At 33.8% G+C, this 11,495-nt stretch overlaps 1 protein-coding gene across 1 annotated transcript; it reads right to left on the bottom strand.

The window, feature by feature from the left end:
* Positions 1-1,029: 1,029 nt before the first annotated feature.
* st8sia3 (ST8 alpha-N-acetyl-neuraminide alpha-2,8-sialyltransferase 3) lies at positions 1,030-10,076 on the bottom strand. Its single transcript, XM_052588298.1, has 4 exons — positions 9,630-10,076; positions 6,765-6,884; positions 5,092-5,649; positions 1,030-1,866 (listed from the first exon to the last, which is right to left on the bottom strand). The coding sequence occupies exons 1-4, from the start codon at positions 9,791-9,793 to the stop codon at positions 1,584-1,586; spliced, it is 1,125 nt and encodes a 374-aa protein (XP_052444258.1). The 5' UTR covers positions 9,794-10,076; the 3' UTR covers positions 1,030-1,583.
* Between the last annotated feature and the right edge of the window lie 1,419 nt (positions 10,077-11,495).

The raw sequence follows: 11,495 nt of genomic DNA, 5'->3' as shown, positions 1-11,495 counted from the left end.
CTTTGTCGAATGAAATGCTTTGATTTGACTTAACTGTGTCTATATAATAATTCAACAACATAATCCATGCAGAATATAAGCATCATCCTTGCCCTTCTCTGACATTTACAAAACGAGACTTTCTGAAGAAAAATGCATGTAGTGTTTGTGTTGTGGGTCGTTGGCAGGGTATTTCTATGTGGTTGCTAGGGTGTCATCGTTGGTTGCTAGGTGGTTACTCACTCGAGTCCATCTGGTCTGTAGATAATTATTCAAAAAAAACCTAAATTGAAGCATTTCTTTGATGTGCTTTATATTTGCATTATATTCAGGTTATTATTTTGCAACATGATGCTGTTTCATTGTCCATTTGATAAAATGAGCTGATAAATGCTTTGAGCAGATACAACTTTACAATAAGATTCCATTAGTTAACATTAGATAATTCTATTAGTTAATTGAACTGACAATGAAAAAACCCTAAAGCATTTGATAAAAAAATAAAATTACAATAAAATAATAATCATAATGCCCATATAGCCCATAAAAAAGGAAACCCTAAATATATGCTGTAATGAGTGAAGCTCAATTAAATTTTTTCAAATGTGAAATTACTGGATTGAAATATATGGAGGCCAACATTTAAAAAAAAAAATTTTAAAAAAAATATGTTTATATTTTTAAAATATAAACATGATATAAATATATTTTTATAAATATATATAAAAAAATGGCCAATGAATAAATTGGTAAAACATATATTTACATAAATATATTTTTACATAAATATTTTTTAAATTATTATCATTTTGGCCTTTTTATATCTTTTAAAATATATAATATTTATTTTTTTTGCTCTATGGCTAAGCTAACATGAACTAACAACTGTATTTTTATCAACTAACAATAACAAAAGTTATATATATATATATATATATATATATATATATATATATATATATATATATATATATATATATATATATATATAAATATATATATATATATATATATATATATATATATATATATATATATAAATGGCCAAAAAATATTTTGTTAGAAAACATATTTTGAAATTATTATAATTTATGGGCTATTTCTGGTACATTAAAAAAAAAATTATATATATACAATTACATTTAATTTAATTTAATTACATTTTTTAGTTTGTTGCTGTATGGGTGACCTTACACGAGTTATTAATCAGCAGTTGTATTTTTAATAAATAACAATAACAAAGACAAAGTTATGTTTAAAAAATGGCTAAACAATATTGGAAGAAAATATATTCACAAACATATTTTGATTTTTTTTTTTTAAATCTATATAAATGTAAAATATTTTATGTTTTTGCCATATGGTTGAGCTAAATCTCAATAAATACTGCAGTAAAAGTGAAGCCAATATTAGTTAACGCATGAACTAATGTCACCTTATTGTAAAGTGTCACCATTCTACCTTTCTATCCCTGATATCATTAGTTATCAATAACACTGCTGAGCTCAGTGTGGACAGTTTCAGAAATAAAATCCAGGGCAATCACGACAACCGTCCATTAGCGAGACCGAACAACCCCACATCTTGACCTCTGACCTCTGACCTCAGGCGCAGTGGGAGAGGCTGAGTTTGAGGACGCCGTCCGCGTGCATCTTGAAGAGCAGTTTGAACTCGGTGGGCAGCTGGTGAGACTCCTGCCACTTGGTGGTGAACTTGGTGCCCTTCTTGTCGTAGTAATGGTAGGGCAGCTCTTTGCCCGTGTTGGGGTCCCAGCCGAAGGGCCAGAATCCGTACAGGTGCACCTGTTCACACAGAGACGAGGCCAGCGTGAACATCAGGATCCCTGTGCTCAGACGCTTCGGGGAAAGCTGCTTCGTCTTCCAGTACCTGCAGACAGCAAGAGCGGACACTTCTGCTTAATTCAGCTGTGACCCTGAAGCACAAAACCAGTCATAAGAGTCCATTTGCTTTACATTGAGACTCATACATCAATGCTGCATAAATAAGCATTTCGTGATGTATTGGTGCAAAAAAAATAAAATTAAACAAATTAAAATGTAAATACTGAGAAAATCACATTTAAAGTCGTCCAAATGAAGTTCTTTCAAATGCATATTACTAATCAAAAACTAAGTTTTTATATATTTACTGTAGGAAATTTAAAAAATATCTTCATTGAACATGATCTTAATATCTTAATGATTTTTGGTGTAAAAGAAAAATGCATAATTTAAACCCATACAGTGTATTGTTGGCTATTGCTACAAATATTCCCCAGAGACTATTTCTAATTCTAGATGTCCTATAAAAATGTATTTAATACAAATATAATGAACAAAATTTTTATTACAATTTTAATGACCTTTATAAAATTAAATTATACTAATACATTTTACATTCATCAACCGATTGATTTATTATACATAAAACCTGTGATTTCTTTAAATTACATTAATCATAATATCAACAATAATGTGAAAATTAATTATAAACTCTTTCTAGTCTGTCTGTGTATTTATTTATTATTATAATTTTTTTGTAAAATGGAATAAAAAACCAATAACTCTGGAATAACAAAAAATTGCAACAAAAAAATTTAATTAATAAATGATGTAATTAACATAAATGTTACAGTGTTTCCATAAGAGTTGATCTCAGTACATTCTGCACTCTGGCACCTCAAATCCTCCATCGCTTTACCTGCAAAACCCAAAACTTCAGCGTGAATTAAGTCAAATATCCTCACATAGAGCTGATGGCAATGGACCGTTTACCCAGAAACCCCCGGGAAACAAAACTAATGTGTTTCACCCAAAGTGGCACACGTGTCTGAGGGAAAACGGAGACAATACACCCATGAAGGTCAGCGGCTCCTGTGTGTGTGTGTGTGTGTGTGTGTGTTCAGATGTTTCGCTCAGAGCAAGGTTAGTTCAGCCAGCATCTCTAATACAGTCACAGAAACACTGAACACAACACTTAACCACTGGGACAATACTGGGACAATGTGTGTGTGTGTGTGTGTGTGTGTGTGTGTGTTTATAGGTCTAACATTAAAGATTTTAATTCCCACACCTCTCTCTATGATGAACATGCTTTCAGTTTCTCAATTAAAATAATTTTGAACATCAACTTTTACTAACATCAATATAATTTTGTCTATTTAAATCAAATGTCAAAATATTTCGAAAATGAAATAAAAGTTATAATTAAATGATGAACTCACAGACTGTGAAACCCAGTGACTATGAATCCTCTTGTGAGCGTCTTCCAGAGTGAAATCACATCGACTCTGTTTGATGGGATTGCAGTAGATTACAGGACAAAAGCTCAGTCGATGAATGAGGGTTAAACCGGGTAACTCTCACTTACAGACATCCTGATAATCTCATCTTCTGCTCGCTTCCACGTCCAAAAACCAACATGATAGCACTTGGGAAGACTGCACGAGATCATGATTTCTGCTTCATCTGAGATATTTGCATTGGTTACAAAGCGTCATAGTTGAGGTTTGCAATCTTTAATGACTTTGCAATAATTGTTATTTTAAGAGTTCAAGAAATTATTTCAAATAAAAACATAAAATAAATAACAATCAGTTAGTAGCAATGTTCTAGAATTAATAATACATTATTAAGAATAGTTTGTAATTCGTAGTAATTAGTAAGAATTTTTAAAAGTGTTTAAAATATTTAAAATGACAAAATATAAAACTTAAGCTTTCTATTTTGTATTTTCTATTATTTTTACTTATTTATTTACTTATTTATGAAGTCTTTAGTTTTAAAACATCAGTAATGCCAGGCTAAAATTATAAAAAATAAAATAAACTAAAAAACTCAATCAGTTTTCAATAATAATAAACAACACTATTTATTTATTTAAAATAACTTAAGTTTTCGAAATATTATTAATAACGTTTATTAATATCAGGCTGAAATGGTTTTAATCAGTTTGCAACGTTTTATATTATTTATTTTTTTATTTAACAGTTTTAAAAGAGTGTAAGAAATTTTTAAAGGGGCGGTTGACTGTTTATGGGGTGCAGTCTGATTGTATTAATGCTTAATAAAATAAATAAATAAATAAAAACATTATTTTTCACATAATTTACCTTTATTCTACAATTCCCTTTATTCAGATCACTTCCTGCTTTTATGAAGCCCCTCCCTCAGTAACAGAATATGGGTTCTGATTGGTTAACTAGGCTCCTAATTTAGTTTTTTTGTTTTTTGTTGTCTCATACTTTTAGATATGCTGCTTTTTGTAACTTGTGAATCCATTAGAATCATTATAAGACCGAATCGTGATTCAGATATGAATAGATTTTACGTGGATCCTCTAGTTTTCTCTTTATTTTCTCTAAAGCAGTGCAACATGGCCACGCCCCCTGTGCTGCATGTTCCCGGGGGCGGGGTTTATCAGGGTTTGTGACATCACAAACCCGGGAAGAAGCTCATTGTAGTCCCTAAAAAGCCATTTTTGTAGGCATTAATTTAAGTGGACAGAATTAAAAAAAGAAAAAAAATAACAAACAACCACCCCTCTAAAAGTAAATATATATAAATCTCTAAAAATAAATATAAATGCAAAAATACAGAAAACCTTCATTTCAAACTATTTTCTGTAATTGATATTTATTATTTATTTTATATATATTTATTCTTCAGTTTTAAAATATGTGTAGTGTGGAGCACAAAACCAACTGTAGCACAGTTATATTGGTAGCAATACCCGACAATACAAAAGTAATTAGGATATTAAGTAAAGATAATGTTCCATGAAGATATTTTGTACATTTCCTACAGTAAATATATATAAACTTAATTTGTGATTAGTAATATGCATATCTAAGAATTTAATTTGTACAACTTTAAAGCCGATTTTCTCAATATTCTGAATTTGTTTGCATTTTCTAATAGTTGTAATAATAATCACGGCCAAATATCGTCCAATCATAAGAAGCCATACATCATGGGAATGTAGAATTTATTCATTCAGATGCTTCCAAAAGATGCATAAATCTCAGTTTCATAAAATTGACCCTTATGACTGGTTTTCTGGGTCACATATTTATTACACTTTTATTTTGGTAGCTTGGTTCTCAGATCTTACCTGTTGACGTACTGCATAATGTTTCCCGGCCAAGCTAACTGCACCTTGAGCTGGCCCTTGTGCTCTACGAAGAAATCGACGAGCGTTCGCGTGACGGTGGCCGACGTGTGGAAGAAGAAGGCGGGAATCCAGAGGATGGCTCCGTCCAGCTTCTTCAGGCTCAGGTAGAAGTTGTTCCTGTCCTGGATGGTCAGCAGGTTGTTGTAGTATTTCTCCAGGATGCTGGGGTTGAAGGTGGTCAGATTGGTCCGGCGGCCCACGTCACGGCGGAAGATCTCGGTGGGCGCGAAGTTGCAGCGGAAGACGAAGTCGTAGCTGTCGATCTGCGCGCCGCAGCGGCTGCCGGTGAGGATGCCACTGTTGCCCACCACGGCACAGCTGTTGAAGCGCTTGTTGAGGACGGGAGACGAGTCCGGCAGCAGAGACCTGAGGTTCTCGCCGATGGAGAAGACGTATTTGTGACTGGAGTAGTCGTAGTGCATTAGCTGACCCACGCGGACGCTGCTCTTGATCAGCGTGAAGTTGTGCGTGACATCGATGTACTGCGCGATCTCTTTACTGGAAAACGGATAAAACAACATCCAGCCAATAAAACGGACCCAATCATAAAGAAAAATTGTTTATATTAATATTTAGAAATACTCATATTCACTGTTAAAAAAATCAGTTAAATTTAGTACATGAAAATTGTTGCCCAGCACTAATATTTATATATATATATATATATATATATATATATATATATATATATATATATATATATGTATATATATATATATATATGTATACAATCGTCTCTTATTTTTAAACACAAAAGAATAAAAAAATATATATAAGTATATTAAGGTAACACTTTAGTATAGGGTCCAATTCACACTATTAACTACTTGTTTATTAGCATGTCTATTATTAACATATTGGCTGTTTATTAGTGCTTATAAAGTACATATAATGCATGACATTCAGTATCCTACCCAATACCCTAAACTTAACAACTACCTTATAAACTATTAATAAGGAGCAAATAAGGGGTTAATTGAGGCAAATGTCATAGTTAATGGTTAGTTAATAGTGAGAATTGGACCCTAAAATAAAGTGTGACCGATATGTTACATAAAATATGTTTGCATATAGTCCAAAAAGACAAAAAAATTGCTGAAATTATTAAAATAACCCCATTCAAAGGTCTGTTCGGTTCTTAATACTGTTCTTAATACTGTGTGTAATATGTGATTCCATACTGTAATATTTTAAGTATTGTACATATATGTGTGTGTGTGTGTGTGTGTGTGTGTGTGTGTGTGTGTGTGTAATGACACAGGTATTACAAGGAGAGGGTGACTTATGAGGACATAACCCATGTCCCCATTTTTCAAAACACTTATAAATCATACAGAATGAGTTTTTTTGAGAAAGTAAAAATGCAGAAAGTTTCCTGTGAGGGTTAGGGTTAGGTGTAGGGTTGGTTTAGGGCGATAGAATATACAGTTTGTACAGAATAAAACCCATTACACCTATAGGATGAACACACTTTACACAAAAACAAACGTGTGTGTGTGTGCGTGTGTTAGTGTGAATGCATCTGAGAGTGTGTGTGTGTGTGAATGCATCTGAGAGTGTGTGTGTGTGTGTGTGTGTGTGTGTGTGTGTGCGAGAGAGAGAGAGAGGTTCACCTCTGCTGTAAATAAGCGCTCTGGTTGAACCTCCAGCTGCTGGACTCCTGCAGGTTCTCGTTGAGCGCATTATTCAGCGACGTGAACGCGGGATCCAGGAACTTCATGGCCAGTTGGGATCTGATGAGGAGATGCACAGACAGAGGAAATGAGAAACACTGTTTCTGTTCCAGTTCACAGGACGGCCCGACCGCGGCTGAGATCAATGAGAGCCATCCAGACCGCTGTCAGTCAGCTCGCGCCCGGGGCAGTCGATGGCCGCTCTAATTAAACAGCTGCTTTTAGACTCCACTCCTGCTCGTTTGCTCACTCTCGTTTGTTAAAGCTTGTTCTGTTTCATTAGCAGAGCTGTTTGAGTCTGGGTTACAGCCTCAGAGGTCAGAAAGACTCAAGTCACTCACAATATCCCATCATCTGTCACACATCAAACCGGCTTCAAAAGAATTGGTGTGGAAACCATTTTCACTCGGAATTGCTCGTAGATTTCACATTTAAATACAAAGAAATTGCGAGTAACACACTGAATCAAATGTGATTTTTTTTTTTTTTACTATTAAAAAAATGTTTTTTTTTTATTTAAATCCAACTTGTTTTCTTTTTTTACAAGAATATACAATCTCAGTTTGTCAACTTCAACTTATTTCTTTGTAATTATTTGCGAAATTTACAAGCAATTCTGAGTGAAAATGGTTTCTATAAATTTTTATTTTAGTGTAAAAAGACTGAAATAGTTTTATTCTTGTTTTATAAAATTTATTTTGATAGATTTTACAACCAATTTGCATACACTTTAATGCATAAAATAGCAGAAGTGTTCAAATTATGTTTGGCATTACAATATTTTACACAAATTACACATCCATCTTTAAAATTCAGCATTGAAAAATAAATGTTATGCACTTATGTGAAATCAGTTAATTTTACCTACTTTATGAAAATTAAGCAGATTTAAAAATATATAATATTTAAAATATTATTATTTTTTAAACTATTTGCGATGAACATTCTTTCTTTGTTGATTGTCAGTTTAGGCACAAAACAGATTTAATACTTTTTATACTGTTAAATCAATAATTCCCTAAAATTTTGCATATATATATTTTTTATATTTCTTTGTGATTTCTTTCCCACCCCTCCCATTCAAAACTGACCACCCTACAAAACAGTGGCTTGTAAATCTGTCATTCTAGTTTATTATAACCAAATATTGTATTCAATGTGTTTATCACCTTGTTTCCTTTCATTTAGCACAGGTTTTGCATTTATTTTTGGATCTGACTGATTATATTCCTCACTGATCTGTGAAAAAGCATTATTTGTAGATCATTTTGGCTCAAAAACTAAGATGCGTAAGCTTAGATCAATGATGGATTTGGTGATAATAAAGACTTATGAGAGATGATTTATGAGGAATTTTTAAATGGCTGTTCTTTTTTGACCAGGAACACCAAGGGATATTCAGCACTGCATGTGGGTTAAAACACACTTCAATGCAGTTCTGCTAGTCTCGGCGTATGCTCTCTCTTCACTGGCAGAAGTTCAAATGACTCTCAGTAAAGCTGAGTAACATATGGTCATATCTTCCACAAGACGTGCTATGTAACCTTGACTGCAGCAGAAGCGTCTGATTACTGACTGAAATGAAACTACCAGAGGAGTAAATCAGGACCAAGGACAGCTGCTCCGTCTCAGACCATCCTTCAGTCTCACAGTCATCACAAAATGTGTCTTTTGATGCCAAAAGCTGTGTGTTTCCAAGAAACAAGGCCATTATTAAAGCGTTTTTAACATCAAACTATTGCCTCCAGCTACTATCTGAGTCCATAATAACACTTCATCCAGTAAAAAAGTGTTCTGGTCTGAATCAGGAGAGAAATCTGCACAAATCAAGCAGCTCTAAATATTTTAATATGAGAGACAACAGGAGATGCACTTTTTCACTGGAGGAAGCATTACTATAAATGATGGACTCATATTTTAGCCAGAAGCCAGAGTTTAAAGTTAAAAATGTCTCAATGATGAATTTGTTTCTTTTGTCTTCTCCAGATGTTAACTGATGGACTGGAGAAGTGTGGATTATTGTGCTGTTTTTATCAGCTGTTTGGACTCTCATTCTGACGGCACCCATTCACTGCAGAGCATCCATTGCTGAGTATTTGATATAATCCTACATTTCTACAAACTCATCCTAATCTCAGATTGCCTGAGAGTGATCACATTTACAGCCAATGTTCAGTTTTGAGTGAACTATTCATTTTAATGAATTCCATCAAATGCAACATTGTGTCCTTTACATTGTGTCCTTTTTTATACAGCCTATAAAAAAAAATAATAAATATAATAAAACGACCATAAACGTATTTGCCTATTAAAAAAAATAATATTAAATCATAATATGAAGATTTTTTTTTGTATAATTTGAAGAACTTTTTCCACTATTAAGAAGGTTTTTTAACCAGAACTTGTTGAAGGATTGGAACCATATAAATGCCCATCAAGAACTTAAATTCTTAATTCTATTAGAATCGAATACATGACGCATATAGAATATGACGCATATAGAATATATATGACGCATATAGAATATGCATACAGCAGCTGACTTCAGAAATTGCTACTCTGCGAAATATGAGAATGTGGGTTAGTCCATCTTCATGATCCAGGAGCGAACTGCGCATGCGCGCTGTGCATCATGACAGAAGGGAGAGAGGCCTTTCCAAAATGTGATTAAAGCAAGCCTTATTAATCTGAATTGGTTATATCTGCACACATGCGCATTAGAAACGTCCCTATTTGAATTCCGGACACAAACACCCCCGTTATGAGATTAAATGAATGCATGTAAGTGATAAATCATTCACTCACCGAAAGCCCGTGTGGAACATGTACATCCGCGGCCCGCCGGCGTTGGAGTATTTGGGAGCGGTGAAGATGAAGTCTTTCTTGATGGACACGTAACTGATCAACGATAAAATGAGCAAAGCGACGCTGAACATCACCAGACCCAGAACACTGACGACCCGAACCATCTCAGCCCACAAACACTGCGATTCACACCAGGAGAACGAGCATGGTGGACGCGACGCGCCGCGTCAGACGCTGCTGCTGCTGATGATGATGATGCTGATGCTGAGGAAGAGCAGGGGTCCACGGCGGCTCTCATCAGCACCGGCCGCTGCCATACCGGAACTGAGAGCATCATCCCCGCTCGCACTCGGGATTCTCGTTCAGGAACCGAAGGCGATATTTAAAGGAGACTCGATCCTTTTCAGAAAAATGCAAGAAATAAACAAGTCACTGCCGCAGACTGAAGCGCTGGAGGATCCGCGGACACGAAAGGGTTACACATGGATTATCCTCATCTCTCTCTCACACACACACCTCCACATAACAAAACATTATGCCTTTTAGATCCTTCAGTGGACTCCATAACAGCATGACAGTTTTGAAGTACATATAATTTATTCTTTTTTGTTTTATTGTCTTTGATTTTTCAACTTATAATATATTTTTATATTTTCCTATTTAATATAGGCCTATATCAAAGCATGTTTTTTTCTGATTTATTTTTCATTTAACAGCACAAAACATCAAGCCAGTAATGTAGTTATCAAATACAAACACACACACACACACAAATATATATATATATATATATATATAATGTAATATCCAGATATTTTATATATATACGCAAAACACGCACACAATATTATGTTCTCATAATAATTTACATTTTTAAGTTAATATAATACATACATTATTGAGATTTTTGAAATATTAACATATATTACTTTTAATAAAAAAAAAAAAACTAACAAACATCCAACATCATGGACAAAACACAACAGAACAGCAAAACCCCTCACAATATCTGAGCACTGATGTTAGATCTGCAGAGATAAAGATTACTGTAATCCCAACATCATTATGAGTTTTATTATTACAGAACACAGAATAAAGCTCATTCACTTAGACTAGGGGGGATTTACGACTCATGGAGAGTTTGTATTTATGGAAATTAAAATGTATACTAGAAATATGAACATCAACAACTGCCTCTTACTTTTTCAAAACTTAAAAAGTATTTTAAAATAACACATGCAACCAAACACACAAACCTTTATGATAAATTTCAGTCCCTTGCTAAAGAAACAGACTAAACTGTGTAAAGTTTAACTACAGAAAGCTATTAGTGAACGCCGGTGATGAATCAGGCCTTTTGTAAACACACTGAATGTCTAATGCACTTTATATAAAACATTAGAGGCAGCACAGGATATAAACCACACAAATATCAATATCTGATATCTCACTTCTCTACAGAACACAATAAAAGCTGCGAAATTGCTCCTTCTCTCATGAAAAGTTAAAAAGGCTGCAAAGGGAATAATTATGAAAAACTCATCAATTTCAGCAGCAGCAGGGAGAATTAAAGATCTGTTTAGTGGAGCAAAACCAAACGAGTTTAAAATAAACGACTTTCTGGTTCAAAGAGAGTTATGATCTTCCACAAAATCAAAGATTGCACTGAACTTTATCTGCAAAACAACATTTACAAAAACAAACAAACAAATGACTCTGTACTGTCTCTTGCTGCACTGTAGAAACACATTCTGTCCATATGAAATCTGATACATGACATCATATTGACAACATGACAAACTCATATTTAAATACAAGTCTTATTCTGTGTGTGTGTGTGTGTGTTTTGTCAATTATATCACAATA

This window comes from Carassius gibelio, chromosome B21, assembly GCF_023724105.1.
Source record: "Carassius gibelio isolate Cgi1373 ecotype wild population from Czech Republic chromosome B21, carGib1.2-hapl.c, whole genome shotgun sequence".
In the NCBI taxonomy this organism is placed as follows: domain Eukaryota; kingdom Metazoa; phylum Chordata; class Actinopteri; order Cypriniformes; family Cyprinidae; genus Carassius; species Carassius gibelio.
The sequence above is the reverse complement of the archived record's forward strand: the minus strand, read 5'-3'. Positions and strand labels throughout refer to the sequence as shown.